The sequence below is a fragment of the Anabrus simplex genome, chromosome 2 (genome assembly GCF_040414725.1).
Source record: "Anabrus simplex isolate iqAnaSimp1 chromosome 2, ASM4041472v1, whole genome shotgun sequence".
Taxonomy (NCBI): domain Eukaryota; kingdom Metazoa; phylum Arthropoda; class Insecta; order Orthoptera; family Tettigoniidae; genus Anabrus; species Anabrus simplex.
In genome coordinates this window covers 980,502,922-980,527,750 of record NC_090266.1, presented here as the reverse complement: position 1 = coordinate 980,527,750, position 24,829 = coordinate 980,502,922, and the positions used below count along the sequence as shown (strand labels likewise).

General features: G+C 38.5%; 1 protein-coding gene across 2 annotated transcripts in view; it reads right to left on the bottom strand.

Annotated features, from left to right (window-relative positions):
* Positions 1-24,829, bottom strand: part of LOC136864598 (sorting nexin-29) — a 656,141-nt gene that overhangs the window by 431,058 nt on the left and 200,254 nt on the right. For both annotated transcript variants that reach the window (XM_067141812.2, XM_067141813.2), the window contains one exon: positions 10,084-10,206. In XM_067141812.2, the coding sequence (XP_066997913.2) occupies positions 10,084-10,206 (123 nt within the window). The remainder of the gene's footprint in view (positions 1-10,083; positions 10,207-24,829) is intronic.

Here is a 24,829-nt window from a genome sequence, read left to right as displayed (position 1 = left end):
TTAACTGGTGCACCGCCCCCCCTCAAAACGTTTACGAGTCAAATCCAAAGCACCCGGTTTGCCTTTTCAACAGCAATCTATTCTAAAGTATATCATATTACACAATAAAATTTGCTCATTTCCAACTCTGTGATAAAAAATTCTTTGTAGCTTGTTTCGCATCCAGCAGCTGCTTTTCAGTGTAGGTTTTCTTGGGACTTTTTTTTTTTTCAAACTGGCACCAGGTAATGACAACATAGTGTTTTATCCTCCGAGTAAATTAACCGTAAAATTTGACGAAAAGTGCGGTAAGTGTCAAAGATTAGTGAAAAATGGAATGTTGTGTGATTCATGTGATCGATGGTGGCATTATAAGTGCGAAAATTGCCCTAGAGACGTAAAAACTAATGAAAATGTTGACTGGATTTGTGAGCAGTGTGTTCGGAATGTTGTAGTTGGCTACGGCGTTGCAGATGAAGCACCGAAAACAATCGATGAGGAATACAAAAGTGCATTCAAAATTATAAACATTCTACAGGACAATGAGGCTCTTAAAGTTAAAAATCAAGAATTAAAAGAAAGACTGTGATAGCTAGAATTTGGGACTGACCATTCTTCGAGTGATATACCGGTACCAGTAACAAACTCGAGCACGTGGTGTCAAGTAGCTCATGGATGGCCGGCTAAGAAGAAATCTACAACTGAATTTCCGGAAATAAACATCAGAAATAGGTTTTCTGCCCTAAATAATTTAATTCTGGAAGAAAGTCATCGCGCGCGTGAAAACAAATCATCGTGATCCACTGCCGTTGCCGTGCCGAGGTTAAAATTTAGGCCTAGATTTCAGATTCAAGACCCAGTTAGGCCTCAATCAGCAAAGGTAGCTGTGTTTGGCGATAGCCAAGGAAGGGGAATTGCGGGAGTGATAAACAACGAGAATATAGCAGCAACCAGAGAAATATATTCAGGAGCTTCTATCAGCAGTGTCCTGGAAAACGTAGAAGAAGCAACTAGTAACTTCAGGAGCGGCGATGCAGTACTTATCATCGGTGGGACGAACGACGTAGCTCACGACGACGCCAAGAATGTAAGATCACAACTTAAACATACACTAGGGAAGCTGACCCACACTAACGTCTTTGTTGTGAACGTGCCCCACAGGCATGATTTGAGTAGAGACTCATGTGTAAACATTGAGGTGGACAAGGTCAATACAGATATTGTTAAAATTTGTAAACATTTTTGGAATACTCAGGTTATTGAATGCAGCAGTTTTGAGAGATACTGTTATACAAAACATGGCCTCCGTCTAAACAATTCAGGTAAACAAAAGATAGCAAATATTGTCCTAGATTTTATTAATCTTAAGATATGTACTGTAAAACAGACAACTCCCTTGAGTTATAAAACTGACCAGGAAAACTAGTAGAAAGAGCCAGCTGTACTTCAAACTGGCTCAGTCAACTAGAAAAAGAAACTCAGGATAGTAAGGAATTTCAAGTTACCCAATTGCAACAGTCAAGTTTTAGGGAGGAAGGGGGTCTGAGATTGCTCTTGGTAAACTGTCAAAGTGCAGTAAATAAACATTTAAAATTCGGTACATTGATGGAATCTTATGAGACTGATGTGGTGATAGGAGTGGAATCGTGGTTGAAAGAAGGGGTGGGTAATAGAGAAGTATTTCCAGAAGGGTACACAGTCTATCGTAGAGACCGAGGAGGTAAAAAGGGAGGGGGGGGTGTTTATTCTGGTGAAGGAAACTTACTGTTCACATGAATGGTTTACCGATGAAAGGGATGAAATATTAGGGATAAAATTAGTTTGTGATAATATGAAGGAGGTGGGAATTATAGGAACATACAGGCCTGGAAGAGAGGAAAGAGACATGGAAATCTTTGAGAAAATAATAGATTATACTCGTAAAAACAATAATAATGATATGGTAATAATTGGGGGAGATCTAAATTTGCCTGAAGTTGAATGGAATGGAGCTGCAAGTGAAGCCCATGAACAGAAACTGGCAAATAAGTTAATTTGGGAGGGAGGATTTACACAAGTAGTACAAGAACCGACTCATCTCAATAACTTGCTAGATGTATTCTTGGTTAAACCATGGGAAATTGTTGATAAAACTGAGGTAATTGAAGGAATAGGAGACCATAAGGCTGTAATAATGGATGTAGGACTCATACAAAAAAAGCTTAACAAGAGGGTTCCACAAGACAAGAAATTGTACAGAAAAACTGAAGTTGATGAATTTGGGACTTACCTTAAATCGCAATTCAGTTGTTGGATAAGTGAAGGGAGTAATTTGGATACACTTTGGGCTAAATTTAAAGGAATCATTTGGGAAGGTGAGAAGAGATTTGTACCTGTTAAGAAGGGTAAAATGACCTCAGACCCTGCTTATTACACAAGGGAAATAAGAAAATAGAATAGTAAACAGGAAAATGAAAGAGGGCAGGGAGAGTAGAGAATCTAGAAAGCAGCTAATGAGGAAACTGAATAGAGTGAAAAAGGAAGCAAAAGAGAGTTATATGAATGGCATACTTCAAGAGGGTAATGACCACAAAGGGAAATGGAAAAAGCTGTATTCATATATCTGGAATCAAAAAGGAAAAGGAATCCAAATTCTTACAATGATGGGAGAAGGGGGTGAACACTATTTAACAGATACTGAGAAAGCAAACCTCTTTAGTAGGGAATTCAGAGTTTCAGTAGATGATTGTCAGGAGTTGGAAACCGAAACAGAAGAAAGAGAGGGAGACACACAGAGGGAGACAAGAAGCTTCTCATTCACAAATGAAGATATTTTCAGAGAAATCCAACTGCTTCAGCAAGGAAAAGCAGCAGGAAGTGATCAAATTACTGGGGAGGTATTAAAGACAATGGGGTGGTACATAGTGCTTTATTTAAAATTTCTCTTTGACTATGTCATAAATAATAGTGTAATACCAAAGGAATGGAAGGAATCTATAATAATACCAATTTATAAAGGAAAGGGTGATAAAAGGAAACCAGAGAACTACAGACCAATCAGCCTGACCAGTATAGTTTGTAAAATACTGGAGAGTTTAATAGCAAAGTACATCAGAGGGATATGTGATGATAAAAATTGGTTCATGATGAGCCAGTATGGATTTAGAAAGAAATTATCTTGTGAGGCACAACTGGTGGGATTTCAGCAGGACATATCAGATCAATTGGATTCAGGAGGTCTTTCCAAAGCCTTTGATCGAGTGGAACATGGAATATTATTAAAGAAATTGGAGGGAATAGGATTGGATGTAAGGGTTACACGTTGCATAAAAACATTTCTAAATTCAAGGGTTCAGAAAGTCAAAGTAGGAAATAATGTATCGCAGGAAGAGAAAGGAAGGGAATTGCACAGGGTAGTATAATCGGTCTGTTACTTTTCTTAATATACGCAAATGATTTAGGGAACAATATAACATCAAAAATAAGATTGTATGTAGATGACATAATTGTTTATAGGGAAATCAATAACACTGAGGATTGTTCACAATTACAAAGGGACCTTGAAAGTATCCAACAACGGGTTGAAGAAAATAATATGAAGGTTAATGGAGGCAAATCAACTGTTACAACGTTTACTAACAGGAGCTTTAAAACTGAATTTGAATATACTTTGGATGAGGTAGTTATCCCAAAAGATGGCAAGTGCAAATAAAATACTTATGTGTGCGATTTGAAAGTAATTTGCACTGGAAGGGTCATGTTGATGACATTGTTGGGAAAACATACGGATCATTACATGTCATAATGAGGCTACTTAAAGGATGCAATAAAGAATTAAAAGATACTTAAGTATGGTTCGTCCATTATTGGAATATGCAAACAGTGCTTGGGATCCTCACCAAGAATACCTAATAAAAGAAATAGATAGTGTGCAGAGGAAAGCAGCAAGATTTGTAACAGGGAATTTCAGGAGAAAGAGTAGTGTGTCAGAAATTTTAAAGGAACTTGGGTGGGAAACTTTAAGTAAGAGAAGGGAGAAAACTAGACTTATAGGATTATATAGAGCCTATACAAGAGAAGAAGCATGGGGAGATACCCGTGAGAGGCTTCAGTTGGAAAATAATTATATCGGCAGGACAGACCACAAATATAAAATTAGAAGGAATTTTAGCAGAACCGATTGGGGTAAATTTTCATTCATTGGGAAGGGTGTGAAGGAGTGGAACAGTTTACCAGGGGTAGTGTTTGATCCTTTTCCAAAATCTGTACAGATATTCAAGAAGAGAATAAACAGCAACAGAGAAAATAAATGAAGTTTTAGAGGGCATTTGACCAGTGCAGGTTATTGTAAATAAAAAAATGTGTGTGAATAAATTAATTCCATCCCCTGGTCTAAGGAGTTTCGACAGCCAAAATAGGTGACTGCCTGTAGGGGTGAAATACAGTGGGGACTTCAAGGGCCCTGGGACCGCTACGGTAGCTGTGAAGGCCCTTCAGGAACTCTGAAAAGTGGTGGCAAAAGGGGCTCTGGTTAAGACGCAGCAGGCCGTTATGCTACTTAGGTTCCAGAATGGGTAGGAAAAAAAAAAAGTAAATAAATGCAATGTAAAGTTCAATCTTATACCAGTTGTATAATATCATTTGAAGTAATTCCACATACTGTATATCAGTTGACTATATTTGTAAATAGTACAGGAGATATTATAAGTAGAATTTTGTAAACAATATAAATTTATTAAGGTTGAGCTGTGTGTATAAGAAAAAAAATTGTTAGCGTAAATTGAATAATGTTGTATTATAGGAAAATTTTCTTCTCTTGTTAATTTAATATTTAGTGCTTGACAATAATGTATTTTAGCGTACCATGTGCCACCGAGGTAGACACCTCATTTGCAAATAAAAAGATTTTGATTTGATTTTGACACTTTCGTCTTCAGAACCATAAGCGATTCCAGTGTAGATGTATTTAATGTAGGCCTGAATTCTGACTGATTTTTCCTAACAACACTGAAAACTCTTTCTGTGGGAGAGTTACTGTGAGGTACACTTAATACTGCAAATACAACATTACTTAAGGTCCACTTTGTCCACTTTCATTTTTAAGCTCTGCAATGTTGCCCCAGTTCACATCAATGTTAGGTCCATGTACAATATATTCAGGGAAAGTATCACACTGGTAAACTGTAAATTCCTCCTCAAGTTTGCCATGTTCACTTTCCCTGACCAAACTAGGGAATCTTTGAACAAGTATTCAAGAGATGATTAGGAAACCTTCATTCCGAGAGAGATTTCTACAACTTCAGCATGATGAAGAAATTCATCATCAAGGGGAAATTTCCGGATAATGTAACTGCAAACTGCCATACAAAACTCTTACAGAATTAGAAAACGTCTCTTCATCACAGTCAATGGGCCGATCGCAGAAACTGTAGTTAGGCATTGTCTACGGTTGAACAATGCCTAAGTATGGCTGCTGCATTGCAGAGACGTTATTTATCACTTAGACAATGTCTAAAACTGATGTTCAACTGGCCATGTATGAACACTGCCAAGAACAATGATTAACCTCAAATGAGAGGAGTGAATCACAATCGGAGATTATTTACCATGAAACATGTTGTACTATGTTTTGACGATTCGGGGAAGAAAGGTTAGTCCGACGGCCTCTCTGTGGGTCGCCCGCTGCAAAATCGCAGCAATTCATTTGAAATGTACGGGGAGTTAGGGCTTAAAATAAGATTTTGCTTTTCAAGAGACTTGTTTCTTGAGACTGATAAAGGGACAGTCCCGTAACTGTCAACTTGGATACAATTCTTGGCAACCGATATATTTTATTATACATGGGTAATTTCCATGAAATTATAGGTCACTTCGACTACATTCATGTCAGAATTACTCTTGTCCCACTCATCAGAAAGCGGTCACATACATCAACCGGGAGGGATTCACTTATATTTACTGCCAAGTAAGCACACAATTTCATTCTGGAACATGAAGAGGCTGTTGATGCTGATGAAATGGGAGACCCAATTTTGAGGTCAGAGTTTGACAGAGCTGTGAGTGACCTAAATAGGAACAAGGCACCTGGAATTGATGATATTCCCTCTGAATTACTGACAGCCTTAGGAGAAACCAGCATAGCAAGGTTATTTCTTTTAGTGTGCAAGATGTATGAGACAGGAGAAGTCCCATCCGATTTTCGGCAGAATGTTGTTATACCTATTCCCAAGAAAGCCGGTGCTGACAGGTGTGAAAATTACCGCACCATTAGTTTAGTATCTCATGCCTGCAAAATTTTAACACGTATTATTTATAGAAGAATGGAAAAACAAGTTGAAGCTGAGTTGGGAGAAGATGAGTTTGGCTTCAGAAGAAATGTACGAACACGTGAAGCAATCCTGACTTTACGTCTGATCTTAGAGGATAGAATCAAGAAGGACAAGCCTACGTACATGGCATTTGTAGATCTAGAAAAGGCATTCGATAATGTTCATTGGACCAAGCTATTTATGATTCTGAAGATGATAGGGATCAGATACCGAGAACGAAGAATTATCTACAATCTGTATAAAAATCAGTCAGCAGTGATAAGAATCGAGGGCTTTGAAAAAGAAGCAGCAATCCAGAAAGGAGTGAGGCAAGGCTGCAGTTTGTCCCGTCTCCTTTTCAATGTTTACATAGAACAGGCAGTAAAGGAAATCAAAGAGAAATTTGGAAAGGGAATCACAGTCCAAGGAGAGGAAATCAAAACCTTGAGATTTGCCAATGATATTGTTATTTTATCTGAGACTGCAGAAGATCTCGAGAAGTTGCTGAATGGTATGGATGAAGTCTTGGGTAAGGAGTACAAGATGAAAATAAATAAGTCCAAAACAAAAGTAATGAAGTGCAGTCGAACGAAGGCAGGTGATGTAGGAAATATTAGATTAGGAAACAAAGTCTTAAAGGAAGTAGATGAATATTGTTACTTGGGTAGTAAAATAACTAACGATGGCAGAAGTAAGGAGGACATAAAATGCAGACTAGCACAAGCAAGGAAGAGCTTTAAGAAAAGAAATTTGCTCACTTCAAACATTGATATCGGAATTAGAAAGATGTTTTTGAAGACTTTCGTGTGGAGCGTGGCATTGTATGGAAGTGAAACATGGACGATAACTAGCTCAGAAAGAAAGAGAATAGAAGCTTGTGAAATGTGGTGTTACAGAAGAATGCTGAAGGTGAGATGGACAGATCGAATCACGAATGAAGAGATACTGAATCGAATTGGTGAGAGGAGATTGATTTGGCTACATTTGACGAGAAGAAGAGATAGAATGATAGGACACATCTTAAGACACCCAGGACTTGTTCAGTTTGTTTTTGAAGGAAGTGTAGGTGGTAAGAACGGTAGGGGTAGACCAAGGTATGAATATGACAGGCAGATTAGAGCAGATGTAGGATGCAATAGTTATGTCGAAATGAAAAGATTAGCACAGGATAGGGTGGCATGGAGGGCTGCATCAAACCAGTCTATGGACCGATGACTCAAACAACAATAAAGCACACATAATAGTGAAAACTTAAAAGAAGGTTGTATGTTGTTTCTATATATATATATAAAATTGTTGCGCTAACTCAGATAAGTTTTCAGCAACTATGAGATAGGGAAAGGCACGTGGTGGTGATTATTGTTTAAAGTGGAGGACTGAGGAAGAAGAGCCGTGGCCATAATAACAGCCCTAGTATTTGCCTGGTGTAAAAAAATGGAAACTACGGAAAACAATATTCAGGGCTGTCGATGATGCGTTTCGAACCTACGATCTCCAGAATGCAAGCTGCTTCTATATGGTCCGTGCAAGACATTCGGTTACACACTACTGTTTTTAGTCTTCCCTTCGTCGAAGCTATTCAAGGTTATAAACTTCATAGTTGGTTCTGTATTGAGTTAAGATGTCTGCAATCGGCCTATTATCTTTCAAGTATGCCCTGGCTTTTGCTCCGATTACCAAGTCCTCGTTGGCTTCCTGGTATTTCCTCTTCTTGAATTCAACACTCAAAAGGGAGGTAGATTCTGAATGATAGAACACAGCTGAACAAATCTGACCAATAGGTCAGTTAAAAGACCAGCAAGTTCCTCCGAAGAAGATGTATGGCTGGGGCATCTTTTTGCATAAATAAATTCAATGAGTTACAGACAGGAAGTGTACTCAGAAGAAAGTAGCAAAACAGTTTTGTGTGTGGGTCTTGTAAGAAAGATTTTACAGTTTTAAACTGCTAGGTGCTCTCTTGGTGCTGACTACAAAACATGTGCGGCTCCATGGCTAAATGGTTGGCGTGCTGGCCTTTGGTCACAGGGGCCCCGGGTTCCATTCCCAGCAGGGTCTGGAATTTTAACTATCATTGGTTAATTTCTCTGGCACGGGGGCTGGGTGTATGTCTTGTCTTCATCATCATTTCATCCTCATCATGACGCGCATGTCACCTACGGGCGTCAAATCGAATGACCTGCACCTGGCGAGCCGAACATGTCTTCGGACACTCCTGGCACTAAAAGCCATACACCATTTCATTACTACAAAACACGAGTGTCAAAGTTTCCCACTGCTCAAGAACTCGATTAATAGACTGAAGAACCAAGAGCCAACGGCTACTGACATATTTCAAAAGTTTGTGACCCTCTGTGCCACAAACAGCCTGATATACTTTCAACTTGTTTTGCCTTTTAGAACTCTTATCAAGAGAGTAATATAACTAAACCAAAAAGTTCTCTACATTCATTGGTAATTAGGCTACTGCGTTTTGTGCACAGATGTGTACGAGATGACATGAACAACCCGGGACATGAACAAAAGAATGCCTGTCCTTCACAAATTTGGCAACAGCTTTATTTGCCCCTATCATTGTGTATGCATTGTCAGATGAGAAAGAAATGCAATTGTCCCATGGAATGGCTAAAGACGACGATTCACTATTAATAACAGAGAAAATTTCCTCGTCTGTGTTGTCAATACTCTCTAAAAATGACAATAGAAGAATTGATATTTAGCATCTCGGAGCATTAAAGAAGGAGACAACTCTAGGATAAAGTTTAACTGCATTTGAATCCGTACTACCATCAGTAGCCAAAGAAAAAGGAGTTATTCCCAAAAGCTCACTTATTTCCTTTTTTGCCTCAGATGCCGCGTACTGAGCTAAAACAGAGGTGTTTTAGTTCTTGCACAACCATATTTCTGAGATTTTAAAGTCAGGGAACATTGAACTAAATCAATTTCCAGCGTGGTCTGAAACTGATTACGGAATATTATGCTCCAAAAGAAATGATGTGAACAGCAATTCGGCACTTGTAACCACAGTTTCATTACTTTATATGAAGAACGATGAAATAGGCTGGTTTCGTAATTTTGATTCACCATATGTGTGATATTTCTTGGATTCTGTGTGTCCTCTGCAATGAACTCATCCACCGTGACTCGCAGAGAAATCACACGAACACACGTTGCAGAATACGTGGTTTTCACTAACACATGAAGCAAGTAGGCATGATCATTCGTTTCTGTAACCGTCTCGATATTTCTGTAACACTGCTGTCTTCTTAGAAGAAGATGCATCTTAACAATTGCTACGCTTCATTTTACAAAACCAATCTCTTCTTTTCAAATGGACTAGGATAATTAGAAATGAAACACGCTAAATATAATACTCACGTCTATGTATACAACAAAGAGAGAGCCGAACGCACGCAATGGACAACAGCAGAACAAGGAGTAGAGCCTACTTCACGACCGACTTGATGCGTCATTCTAAGAGAGCAGCATATATCTATGTAGCTGGCCATAATTTCACAACGCTCGCAGGAAACAAAAGGAAGTGATGAACAAATAACTGCCAAATATGTTTAGTTGCCAACTTACAAACACGTAAATGAGGAGAGCTGACTAGTAATGTTCAAAGGGACTGAACATTTTTTAATTCCTTCCCTTTTTTCGTAGAAATTAATTTTTATCATGATAATGTTGCCTTCGTAATAATTTCCTCTTTGACTGTAATGCCGTAACCGCAAAGTGAAATCCATAATCATTACGGACAATCCGTAAAAGCTGCACCTCTGCTATTACTAGTCTCCATGCTCAAAGATATGACCATTACCTGCATCCTTTGCAGCTGGTATGATAGGTTCTGAACCTATTAAATGTACTCCATCATAGTTGCTGTATTCCTGGTTCAAGTCTTTATTGTCAATGCTTATGGCAAATAAGATTGATCCTAAACCTGGAAAAGAAAAATTAAATTAAATTTCAAATTAAACTCAGATTTACAAGTAAACTTACATATCGGGTACAAACCATAAAAAAATGTTCCGTATTACCACTGTAAGTCTCGTAAACAGTCTCATGTGTTAAATAGATTTGTCATGCCTAGTCATTTCTAAAACTGAATGTAAAGTAAAACAAACATACATGTAGTCGTTTTTTTTTTTTTTTTGCTTTACGTCGCACCGACACAGATAGGTCTTATGGCGACGATGGGACAGGGAAAGGCTAGGAGTGGGAAGGAAGCAACCGTGGCCTTAATTAAGGTACAGCCCCAGCATTTGCCTGGTGTGAAAATGGGAAACCACGGAAAACCATTTTCAGGGCTGCCGACAGTGGGGTTCGAACCTACTATCTCCCGAATACTGGATACTGGCCACACTTAAGCGACTGCAGCTATCGAGCTCGGTCATACATGTAGTCCTACTTCTCAAAAGCAATACAAAGTCAAAAGGACAAGATACATATCAGATGTATTCCTACCAAACATTAGAATACAGTGAGAAAGCCAATGGTGAAGTTTGAGCTCGACAAGTAACTTTCATGTCAAGAAGAGCAATCAACAAAGGAAACTGCTAAAATGTGAAGAACGAATGAGAGTGGTGTGGTTAAGACATGAAACTATAAAAGTAAATACAAGTAGTGTTGAGGGACATGGAATTATGTAAATATAGGTAGTGTTGAGGGATATGGAATTGAAATGTGAATGTATGTTGAGGGACATGGAATTGTTATGTAAATAAATGTAGTGCTGAGGAACCTGGAATTATGTAAATATAGGCAGTGTTGACGGACATGGAAGCGTCTTTGGAACATGCAAATAAGGAAGAGATTTTTAAAGTGAATTAAGAGGATGTGGAAAAGTCATAGTTTTTATCACGAGCTCATAAGTTATGCTCGTAACATAGATTAAAGGAGTATGATGGGAGTGGGGAATAAGGAAACTATACAGTTGTAGTAGTCATAAGAATTTTGTTAAGCATGAAGCCCAGAAATAGGTTAAGACAGAATAATGTGCAATTACCAAAAATATATATAATGTATCTCTAGATGACAGAAGTGCACATTTCCAATGTTAAATTACTACTTATAAGCTGATGCAAGTGTGTAATGGATTAATATAACTTGGAATCAATTCTCTAAACCCATGGGTACATAGTGAAAATATCGAGCTCAATTAGTAGGTGTTATTGTTATTATGATTACTGACTTGTGAGGTGTGGCTATGAAGTTGTTTTAAGTCCATTATTATTATTATTATTATTATTATTATTATTATTATTATTATTATTATTATTATAATTATCATCATCATCATCATCTACGTAGTTATGTACGGACTTCATTTGGTATAAATCATGGTCGTATCATTTATTATTTGTGTGTTGTATGATCTGTCTTGTGTAACAAAATGTGAGGTTATGTCACGATAATTCTGCAGTATTTATATTGATAAGACTTTATTTAATGTAAGAAAACATAATTAACAGTATATAATTTATTATTACCTGTAAATATGATGTATAAATCCAATGTAATGTTGTGCAACACAGGGTAATAGTTTAGAACAACACACCTTTGTCACTCGAGTTTTTCAGAATGTTCTATCTATTTGCACATAGGTTATTGGAGACTCGAGAAGACACGAGAAAACATGCTGTGTCACATTATTCTAGAAGCTTGGCCAGGCAAGGTATATAAAGAGACAGTCTTGGGTTGTTGAGTTGTGAGTGCGAGTCGTTGAGTATGTGAAGTCATGTTGTGTTGGTAGTTGGTTGACATGCTAATGTAGCAGTCGAGTTCAAGATGGTGGTTCATTAATGTATGTGTATAATGTATATATAATTTGTGAATAAAACGGTGTACACAATTTACAGCATCTCGTATGTGCATCTTTGTGAATACGATAAAGTATGATATTAGATACTACCTATCAATATATGATGCAAATAAGTTTACACTAATGATACAACACTCAGGTAATAAAAGTAGCATTTTTAGTAAGGAGGCATATCCATACGAATATAATGGAAAAGAAGAGGACAAAGTGGCTATTATCACAACATCAACATTCACATAGAACTATAAGAATATGGTAGAATAAACCAAAGAAATTCATGGTGACAATTCTTTGCAAAGGACTGGAAGAAGTTAAATGACAATGATAAAAGGAGTATGCTACATATTCTCACCTGAAGAATATAATCACTTGAAATGATCAGCATATTGTCTCACTACAAGTCATATTCAGGGCATGTTTTTTTAAAAAAAGCTGAATGTGAATCACTTCAGTATAAGAAGAACTTTGCTGAAATGTGGTCAAAAAATAATAATTGCAAACTTAAGCAGATGGTGGCAATTGATGTTCTGTTTATGTTGTGCATTGTCAAAATGAATGAAATATACAAGTATAGTATCCAAGGGATATATATCCTGCTACATTAGCTCCCATACTAAAATATGAATACTTAAAATGTTGTTAACATGCAGTGAAAAAATGACTTGAAAATTTGTTGCTTGAAATTTTTATCAAACCATGCTGTTGTATTACTTATAAGCACTTATCCTAGGAATTGCCTTCAAAGTATACCCAGAAATGTTCTTGATAATAATGTGCTATATGGATTAATTAAATCATTTCAGTTACTCATGATTAGGGCTCAGATGTTTAAGAAAAGTCATATTTTTTTCTTTGTCTCTATTTTCTTGACTGATTGGATTTTGGTGCAAATCAGGTAAATATATACACAAATAAGTGATCTTTATTTATCATATAAATGCATATTTTGGCTATTTTTCGTCATAAGGTCATATTTTGAGCTATTTTCATAGAAACATCATATTTCGGGCATATTTCAGCTGTTTGATGACAGCTGTAGCTGTGCAAAATCATCTTCGACTTATTGACTGGGAACAAGTGTTCACAAAACATGAATCTTGTCAAACACTTCAATTCCACCCGCGGAGAAGAGTGAAAAACGCATGCGAGTTTGCACCATAGGCTCTGCCGCCCTACCGTAATGTATTGAAAGACTTCTACTTAATTCGTTTCGTGGTACTCAAATTAAACTTTAACGCATATGAATAATATTAATGAACTCTGGGCTTAAACGTTCCAAAATATTTTTAAAAGTAGATTAATTTCTAATTTCTAACTGCTAAAGGTGCATGTTCAGAAAATCAATATGAAAGTAAGAATAAATACAAATATGTATCAAAGGAATTTCCATCTCGATTTATAATTTGTTTTCAAATGGCCATATTTAGTTATTTTCGGGCCATATTTTGTGATTTTTGTGTCATATTTCGTCACTTTTGAGGTCATATTTTGCCACATTTGAGGTCATATTTGCTTGCTTATTTGGGCTATTGTTAGGTCTTAAACATCCGAGCCCTACTCATTATAATTACACTAGCTTTAGTACAATCCCTAATTCTTTGGTGAAATTTTGATAAAACATGCCAAGAATAGGGTAGACTACACCAAGAATACATGTACCATTAGCCACCACACTAAAATCTGAAAACTTAAAAATTTCGTAATACATAATTTCGTTATTCCGAACCCCATACGTCAGAAAACGCAGATAACCCTAACTGACATTGGCAAAATTTTATAATAACAAATGTGCTGAAATGTGTAATGTCAATGACAAAATCAGATAAAGTATTTTACAGATAAGTAAACAATAAAGCAATGAGTTACATGTGATTTCAGATGATCAATTTACAGCAACATAATATTGTACTGTAATACACTTCACCGGTTGTTCTTTCTGCATAAAATCAGTCACTTTGGGTTGGTGTAAAGAATCCAACATCGCAGATGATGCAATATTTCTCCATCACCTCATAAACATGACATTGACAGCTGTGACTGAGTTCTGCTCTATATACTGCAGGGCTGATTTTAATACCTTTGCCACTTCAGAGTGGGAAATCAGCTGAAATGAGTCATCTGCTTCATTAGCTGCATATGATTCTTCAACGCATTCCTGTGTAACAAGAGGAACAATTTCTTCTGGCATAACTTCATAGTCTTCTGTATCGATATTTAACTACACATCCAAGTCACTTTCGTTTGTACCTCCACACCCAGGAATTTGATACATAACATGTGGAACATCTGCATGCTCATTAATTTGTTCAGTGTTCTAAGTGTATGTTAAGGTGGACCATAATTTAGTCCATGATTTTCTGATTAATTGTTGTTTAACATTTCCCATGCTTTAGACACCAGTGGATCACATCTTTCATGTTGACCATTTAAAGGATTTGGAGTATGTTTAAAGAAGGGTAATCACTCTCAATCAGGTATCTATGAAGCTAGCTTTTATTATTATTATTATTATTATTATTATTATATATTTTATTTTACGTTGTGAAACATCTGCTGGTCTAATGGTTGCAAGCAGTGGAATAACATTAGGTGGCAGAAAAACAGTTTTGATATCTCCATTGACGAGTTTATCCACTGAGCTGAGTGCTAGGGCATTATCAAGAACAAGTAATGCCCTCGGCAGTAAACCATTTTCTTTACTGAACTTTGATACTGCAGGGCCACACTGATTACAAAACAAGTCCTTGCCACATTTGAGGTCATATTTGCTTGCTTATTTGGTCATCCACGCTCCTTGCTCACCTTGAAAGAAGGTGTATGTTCTGTCTTTGAAGCAAGGCTTTCTTTGGCAATTGTTTAAAATTAAGTCCAGTCTCACTGCAGCTGTACAGTTCTTGAGGTGAGTAGTTTTAGTTTGAAATAATCTTGGCAAATTCTGATATATAGGCTAATGTGGCTGGATGATATAATGTCAGAGTGTCACCTTTTATCGAAGGTTAACATATTTCACCATGCCTCCCTTTCCACCCGTCTACTCATCCATTACTTGCAGTAAAATTAGCGTCCCATTTCATAAGTTTATTCAAATGCTGAGCTTTATCTCGAATTAATGGGCCACAAATAAGGCTGCTTCTTCTCCTTTTCTGGGAAAACCAAACAAACACTGCTTCCTTTAAGTTTTTATAATAGGACACTTTAGACGTATGCCGTTCAACGATTGTCTTTTCAAATTATGTTAAGACAAAACTTCAATTTTATAACGATTTCTCTTCCAATCACTAATGGTTGTTTTCCAACACGGAATTTGGCTGATAATTTAGTTCCGCTTTCACCTTTATCACGGCATTTCGACACTTCGCTTTTTTTTTTTTCTTTACGTCGCACCGACACAGATAGGTCTTGTGGCGACTATCGTTTGTCTTTTAATGACACCGAACTATGTTTTCTCTTGCCTAACATTTTAAACTAATGGTTCCATAAGAAAATATTTTCCACCTAATCGACACCTTTTTATTTTGCCTTTGGCAATTTATAATATCATTAAAAATAATAGTACATGTTTTGATCACTTTGCGATCATCATCAGCTGTATACACAAAAGCTTAGATAAAAAACATTAAAGTAAGCATATAATAAAATCCTTGTTGACTTTAAAACTATTGTTAGTAAATAATGTATGGGTTGGAGGGGGAGGGGGGAGTTTGCGGTGGGAAGTGTACAGGTGTTAGAAGGAAGTAAATTTAAAATAAGTTAAAAACTTCTATCTTATTGAGCTAAAATCTATAGTATCTATTTGAATCCCAAAGGCGTAATTAAAATCACTTATTGTTTTAAAACTAGAAGTGGGTGTTGTAATCTTGAAGAAATAGAATGTGCTCTTTTTTCATTGAATTCTAGTCTTCTTCCTAGTCGCACTGTACTGTGTTGGAAAATGTATAGAAAAGGTCGATTCCACTGGTTTGTCCTTTTCTAAGTTCAAAAGGTGGATTCACTGTTGGTTTAAGTTAGGAGTTGTGTTCACAGACATTTCAGTTTGGATAGCTTGTTGCACGATCTGTAAGCGGCAGAAAAATATGTGCCTGTTAGTTGAAATCAACTCCGGAAGTGTTGACTAAGAAATTGTTTCGTGTTAAAATAATGGAAAGTAATTGAGAAATTCTTAACTTATTCCTGTCCGATTCACTTTCTTTACTCCCCGTGTTTACAGGTGTGGGTCTGTATCTGCTGTTCTCAATCTGGTGTAATAGCGGTGCGATGTGTAGTGTATAAGTTGCAGTGATATTGGTGACAGCACGAACACCTAGTCTCCAAGAAAAAAGAGTTAAGATTAAAATTCCAGAAGCGGCCAGATATTGGACCCGGGCTTCTCTGTACCGACCATTCAGCTAAGGAGCCGGACTCATTTGTCAATGACTGGTAAGCTTGATTCTAACGAGTCTGCTCTCGTTTGTTTCCGTGTGACGAGTTCTCAATATCCTTCTTTTGTGCGAGTTACGTACCAACAACGTAAATTATATTATTGATGAAGAAAGTAATATAAGAGTACTGTAGAACCTCCATTATCCGAAAGACTTTTAACCAAAAGTTCTAGTGCCTTATTACCATTCTTTAAGTTACAGTGTGTTTCACAATTACGGATTACAATTTATATATACAGGTAAGAATAAATTATAATATTAATTCACAGGTATGTACATTAACCGAACTGATATCAATGTCTGTGTACAACACAGTTTCATAACCTCACACACAATATGATCATTCAATTACGTAAATAATAATAATAATAATAATAATAATAATAATAATAATAATAATAATAATAATAATAATAATAATAATAATAATAATAATAATCGTACTGGGTGGTACACCTCTATGCCGCACATTTAAATCTTCCGCCTTAAAGTACTCATCTACAGGAGAAACAGTGAACTTGAAACTGGACCTATTTTTCACCTTTCCTCTGAAGATGTAACTGTGTGAATTTCGAGTTGTTTTTGTTTATTTATCAAGAAGTTTGGACATTCTCTCATGGATGTCACTGCCGAAAAACTATGATCATGCACCCTGGTGCGAAGTGAAGGAACTTTTTTGAAGAAATTTTGTACTCATAAGAGTTGTTTCTTTACTAAATTTTGTTCATTCTTTTGTGGGATGGCAATATTTAGCTTTTCCTTCTGCCAGTTTTGAAGTTAGCCAATCAATAATTTCTGTAATTAATTTTCAGCCAATCCCGTATTTCATCTTCGATTTTGTGTGTAAATGTTTAATGTAGCCAATAACAACCTGGGGGTGTGTCTTGATTATTCATGAAAGGGTCTCAAACCTTCCCCGAGGGTTTATAAACCGCGGATTTTCTCGTCTCTCGGCCACTCGATCAACATCTAACTAAGTGTGTAGACGTAAAGCAGGAGGCGGGAAGCGCCTCTTTCATCAGGCAGCAGGTCTTCAGTAAGGTAATGGCCATTTAACATCTTTATTTCTTGCTAGCTCAGCAGTTTAAGCCACGGGAAAGGTCCGAAACCATTACAATGTAACCTAATTTCCTAAATATGTAATTTTCTGCCAGCTTATGTAAAAACTTAATTAAATTTGTAACTGTAATTCGGGGATAGAGAGTGATTTACCCTCTCGAGCTCCCCTTCATTTTGGTTTGAGGTGACTACGTTTTGGTAACTGAAATTTTCACTTCCGTAATGTTTAAATTTCCTTCTTATACAGGTCACCTCCATAGGTTGGGAATAGCCCCTGTGTCATCGGCCTAGTGCCTTTTAGGTTTTAAGAATGCATGTGTAGGAGCGCAAATACTCGCCTCCATTCCTTTTGGTTTTTCGGGCCAGTTTCTTAACCTGTTCTTTTTCTGCTAAGACCCAGTAGATTGGGTACAAGATACCCCCGTGTCATGTTTGTAAGTTGTGCCTTGATGGCAATTAATTGTGAAGTCTGGTATGGCCTTTAATAGGCTTGAAAATCTGAGAGCAGGTCAGCTCTTTTATGTGTTGTAAAAGTGCCTCCAGGAGGCTTGATATTGTAAATGACGGAGCTGGTGCTCCATGTTTTGGGGGATTTCTGCCCTTTGAACAAATTTGTACTTGGTAATGCCGAGCTAGGAGCTCAAACTTGTAAAAACTAGGGGCTTGTGGCCCAAGGGTTTTTAAATTCTGAAATCTTGGATCCTTCCTAGTCTTGTTTCTTCACCTAATCAAAAATTATTAGATTTTTGTTGTTATTAATTGTTGGAACTCAGAAAATATAACCGTTGTTAAAGTTTTAAAATTAACTTTGATTTGGTAGTTTGACCCATTCATCCCGGCACCTTCTTTCACCTCTGCTGTTCCACAGATACCCCGGAACAAGTGGTAGCAGAGAGCGGTTGAATGGGTCTCATTTAAGCCCCCTTTGACGGCTAAACATTCGATTTGACTTGTACTCTAACTATTTTCTCAGTCGCTGGAATTTTCTTTCCTATTTGCTAAATTTGTTAAGTTTTTGTCATCATGTCCGACCCTCGTGAAGTCCTTCATCCCAGCTACTTGCGCAAAGAGGAATTGATTTATGATTTAGCTATCAGAAAAGTTCAATCTGGAGGCACGGTTGCGGCTGATACCACCAAGCTTAAAGAATCCCTTGGATTGCCAATTAGTTTCCCAACTTTGGGAGAGAAAGATATTGATGAGGCTCTCTCCACTATCACGGATAACACTACTGAGCTAGCATCTGTAGTTAGTTTTTTGAAGTAAGTGATCCATCTCCAAATCAACTTAAAAGAGTACAGGCGAGATTGTACCATTTTTATAATAGGGCGAGTGATATATTGTCTCTTAAGTTAAACGACGTTCAAGGGAAGGAGGCTAGTGCTCTTGCTGAACACCTTTCTAAAATGCCCAGTAAGGTTAGTCAATTGTTAACTGGGGCAGCGGCTCCCAAAACCGACCAGCCCCCTGTGGTAAACATAAATAATGAGGAGGATTCTTCCAAGGGAGAAGAAAGTAGTAAATCTTTGGCTACTCAACAGACGTCTGTCCCATTAGGAAATGAGTCTGATTGTCGTACCTCAATTCCACCTTTCTTTTTGAATAACACTGTCTCTGAAGCCTCTTCACCCCCCAGGCCATTACCTGTTATGTCACCGGGCTTTAGTAGTTTGCCTCATCCTTTGGCTATGTTACTTAGGGGAATTTCCAAATTTTCGCTCAATTCTACTAGCAATGCCATTTCATTTTTACGATTTTTAGTTGAGTTTTAGGATCACGCTCTTGTGTTTTCGATTTCCCCTTCTCAAATTCTTCAGATTATTTACCCTTACTCCATTGGTGTCTTCTCAGACAAAATAGTCAGAGCCATAGCTGAAAATCCTCTATAGAAGACTTCCACGCCCATCTGCTAACTAATTTCATTCCGGCTCGAGCTAGGTCATCTCTAATTCAAAAGTATTATTACCGAGTACAGCGACTGGATGAAAATCTTGCCGACTTCATCAAAGACATTAAGTTCTACACTAGGGTATTTGCTCTTCATTTCCCTGAAGATCAAATTGTGCAGGCCATTGTGGAACGAATTTCTCCACCCTACTGGTCATACTTGTGTTTTGCGTCGCGCCCGCAAACTTTTGCTGAGTTAGAGGCTATGGCTGTCTCAGCCGAAGGAGATAGGTATGCCGACACATTACGTGTCGCTAGGGAAACCCCTCCGTCTTCAAGTACTTTTCGGCCTCCCCCTCGCCGAACTTCCATAACCCACAAATGTTATGCTTGTGGGTCCGCAGATCATCTCCGGAATAAGTGTCCTTTCATTAAATCCAGTGGGACAAAGATCGGAGCAGGGTCATCCCTAGACTGTTTAAATGTGGCTCGTTTTCCCATATAGCCAAGAATTGCCTTAATACTAATAGCACCCCCGCCTGCTCAACTTCTGGTGCAACTTCCACCAACGCCAATAATCAAAAGTGACTAGTGGCATCGGCTGAGTCGGCAAATTCATCTTTCCAAGGCTCAGCCCCAGTTAAAGCCTCCGGAAGCTTGGAACAGGATAGAAGTTTCTAAACCAGCAGTGGAATGCCCTAAACAACGCCTTAGGATTGCGGTGGAGACCCCCGCACTTGTACCATTTCTGAAAATTGAGTTGAATGATGAACCGCTTACTGCTCTACTAGACTCTGGGCTGAATGGTACTCTAAATTAAAGTCTGTCTGACAATTTTCCGATTATTGTTCGTCTTCGGTTCAATGCATTTCGGCTAATTCTTCTCCATTAGAAATTTTAGGTTCCCTGTATGCCAAAATTCGTGTTTCTAAATTTACTTGGAAAGTCAAACTGTTTGTAGCTAAGCACCTGTCTTGCCCAGTAATATTGGAAGCGGATTTCATGTCTTTTACTGGTCTAGTGCTCGACATTCAGAGCAAGTCGTGCACCTTCCAGTTTGCCAATAATTGTAAAATTCCCTTATTAAAATGTACTTCTGTGTCATGTTCATCTGTTATGCCTACCCAGGATGAGACGTTTCTAGACCTTAGACATCTACCTGAGGAGAAGGCTGAGAGTATTTGTAAGTTGTGTCAGTTGTTTCCAGATGTTTTCTCCGATACTCTTGGTGTTACTGACCTTATTGAATACAAGATTGAGGTTACTGATTCGATCCAGTTAGGTTTCCCCCTTATAGGCTTTCTCCTCCTAAAATGAAGGCTCTTAAGGAGATCATCGATCAAATGCTGAAAGATGGTATAATTCGGCCCTCTAAGTCGGCATATTCTTCGCCTATTTTCTTGGTTCCGAAACCCCAAGGAGGCTTTAGGCGTGTGATTGACTATAGGGCTTTAAATCAGAAGGTCGTGTTACAATTTGTGCCCCTTCCCGACCTTCACTCTTGTTTTTCATGATTTCGAAAAGCTAAGTTCTTTACTACCTTAGACCTTAATCAGGCGTATAACCAGATCCCTCTAGCCGAAGAATCCAAACACCTGACAGCTTTTGCCACGGATTGGAACTTGTACGAGTACAACCGCATACCTTTCGGGCTCCCCAACGGAGCAGCTGTGCTTACAAGACTGCTAGATAGGGTCTTCTCCGACATCAAATTAGAGTACTTATATCTGAGACCTTTGAAGAACATCTAGATCATCTGAAAGAGGTCCTTAATCGCCTTCGTAAAGCAGGGTTAATCATGAAGTTGTCTAAGGTTGCTTTCGCTAAGCCTTCCATGTCATTTCTAGGGCATGTTGTGTCGCCCGATGGTGTTTCCATTGATCGTTCCAGAACACAGGCCATCCGTGATTTCAAACCCCCCAAGTACATCAAAGGTATTGCCAGATTCATAGGCATGGTGAATTTCTTCAGGAAATTTATCCCTAACTTTGCTAACAGAGCGGCGCCCTTGAGCTTACTTCGTAGGAAAGGCGTCAAGTTCGAGTGGGGGCCTTCTGAACAAGCCGCTTTCAAAGACCTGAAACTAGCTCTTTGTAATGCCCCTGTCCTTGCTATGCCTGATTTCTCGAAGAAATTCATCATCCAAACCGATGCATCGTCGGCGGCAGTGGTTGCAGTCCTTCTTCAAGAGACAACTCAGGAGGCGACCCATCACCTATGCATCTAGGACACTATCGGCTCAAGAAGCCAAATATTCCATCTATGAACTTGAGGGTTTGGCAGACTTATTTGCACTAGAGAAGTTCCGCCTCTATCTGGAACACGTCAAGTTCGACTTGGAAACTGATAACCAAGCCTTAAGCTGGGTCCTAGCTAGGCCGCGTCGTATTGGTTGCATAGCCTGCAGGGCCATCAGGATTTCTGCCTTCCAGTTTGATGTTAAGCATATAAGAGGGTCTGAAAATGTTGTGGCGGACCGACTAAGCCGCATGTTTGCTCACGATGTGGAGACCTCCAAGTTGGAAGATAGTTCTTCTCTTCCCGAGTCTATTCCTCCTGGGTAAATGCCATTCTAACTGATGCCCACATGTTGTTTAGAGATATTGAAAAATATCAACGCGAAGATCCAGTGCTGGCTCCTATTATGGAAACCCTTTCTTCTGGGGAATATGTTGTCCCTTATGTATTGAGGAATGGTGTTTTATGTTGCCTGTCGGGGCATGATAAGAAGATAAAAGTTGTGGTTCCAGCGGTTCTTGTACCCATGATCTTCAAGTACTTCCATGAGACCCCATTAGGGGGTCATTTAGGCGTCTTCAAAACCCGAGAAAAGATCCGAGAAATGTTCATTTGGAAAGGTATGGACGGTGAAATTCGTGAATTTGTAAAAGCTTGTAAATCATGTTTGCTCAGTAAACCCACATTGTCAACTAATTTAGGTCTTCTATCTTCTCATCAAGCGTCGCGCCCCATGGAACGCCTGTATATCGACTACGTAGGACCCTTCCCCCAATCAAAGGGGAATGCCAACAAATTTATTCTCGTGTGTGTAGATGGTTTCACAAGATTTTCCTGGTTATTTCCAACTAAGCTGGCTACTGCTCAGTCCACCATTTCTTGTTTAAATACCATCTTTGCTTCTTTTGGTCCGTGCCAATACTTGGTTTCCGATAATGCTAAAGCCTTTACCTCCAATCTCTTCCGTAAATTCTGTTTTGATCTGTCCATCTCTCACGTAACTACTTCAGCGTATTATCCCCAACCATCTCCGGCTGAGCGGGTCAATCGTAATCGGAGATCGGCTCTTATTACCTATCATCATGATGATCATTCCAGGTGGGATACATCCCTGCATTGGTTGGCCTTCGCTTTGAATTCAGCGCTTCATGAATCTCATAAGTTCACTCCAGCTTCCTTGATGTTTAAATTTGTACCCAACACACCGCTCTCTAACATTTGGTCTCTTAGTGATATTCTACCCGAGACAATATATCCCGATAATATTAGAGATCTCTGGAAGAAGGCTAAGGCCAATCTTAAAGTTTCTCATGATAAGGTTAGGGAAAGATTGATCGTGGATGGAGGCCCACCAATCTAAAAGTAGGAGATCAAGTCATGGTTAAAAACTTTGTTCCCGGGGGCAAGCTTGCCCCCAGATTTCAATGGCCGTGCATCATTTTAGATTTCCTGACTCCTGTCACATTATTAGTGAACAATCCAGCAACCGAGAGGATCTTTAGGGTCCATATCACCTAAGTAAAAGCTGTATAATACATTTTGTTGTTTGTTCATTGCCACTAAACTTTTGCTGGACCTCTGAAGGTTATATTTTCTCTAAATCTTAGGCCTTCTGCACTTTTGTTGTCTTATCTGATCTGTATACAAATGTACGATCTTTCCCTCTGGTTTTCCTGCTGTCCATTCCTTTGTGGTCATTACCAAGCCCCCGCCTCCTCAAAATCCACACTAGTGGCAAATTGTCTTCCACGCCGCTGGCCCCTCTGCTCACCAAAAACGATCGTACCCTCTATTCTCAAGTTTCCAACAACATTTTGCTGTCGCCGAGATATTACTGTTTCAGTGTCCCCGCAGCCGTTCGTCGCCGTACCTTAACTGAGATGGGGCACGGGCCCACTCCACTCCCGTGATGTCAACCTGTGCACGCGTGCCGGAGTCCATCTCCCGGCAAAGGCTGAAGTGCGGCGCACCTACCGCCAATTCATCTGGGGACTGTACATACACTTCTGATCTGCAGCATCCTTCACGACAACTACCCCTCTCATAATAGCGGGAGAGGTGTATCTGAGGGTACTTGAGGGGTCCGGGCGACCTCGACTGGACATCGGCAGCTGGTCTTGCCGTCAAAATTATCAACATGTATTTTGCATTCTACGGCAACAAAGACACTCTAAAGATGGTGTTTAACTAATTTCTACCCATCTACTTCAAAAAAAAAAAAAAAATTTTTTTTAAATTAACGCTCTTCAAAATTCTTCCACAAATCAATGTTAAAAGACTTTGGAAATTCTTTTTTCAACTATTAATGTCTCTTCCATATTCTTCCACAAATCTATTTGCAAAGAATTAGAAATTTTCTTCAACTAATGATAATTTTTTTTTTTAAATTCTTCTGTGTCACCCCTTGGAAGGACATTTGGGGAGGGGGGAGGAGGTCTGTACTGGGTGGTACACCTCTATGCCGCACATTTAAATCTTCCGCCATAAATTACTCATCTACAGGAGAAACAGTGAACTTGAAACTGGACCTATTTCACCTTTCCTCTGAAGATGTCACTGTGTGAATTTCCACTTGTTTTTGTTTACTATTTATCAAGAAGTTTGGACATACTCTCATAGACGTCACTGCCGAAAAACTATGATCATGCACCCTGGTGCGAAGTGAAGGAACTTTTTTTGGAGAAATTTTGTACTCATAAGTTTTGTTTCTTTACTAAATTTTGTTCATTCTTTTGTGGGTTGGCAATATTTAGCTTTTCCTTCCACCAGTTTTGAAGTTAGCCAATCAATAATTTCTGTAATTAATTTTCAGCCAATCCCATATTTCTTCTTTGATTTCGTGTGTAACTGTTTAATGTAGCCAATAAAAACCTGGGGGTGTGTCTTGATTATTCATGAAAGGGTCTCAAACCTTCCCCAAGGGTTTACAAACTTCGGATTTTCTCGTCTCTCGGCCACTCGATCAACTTCTAACTAAGTGTGTGGACGTAAAGCAGGAGGCAGGAAGAGCCTCTTTCATCAGGCAGCAGGTCTTCAGTAAGGTAATGGCCATTTAATATCTTTATTTCTTGCTAGCTCAGCAGTTTAACCCGCGGGAAAGGTCCAAAACCATTACAATGTAACCTAATTTCCTAAATATG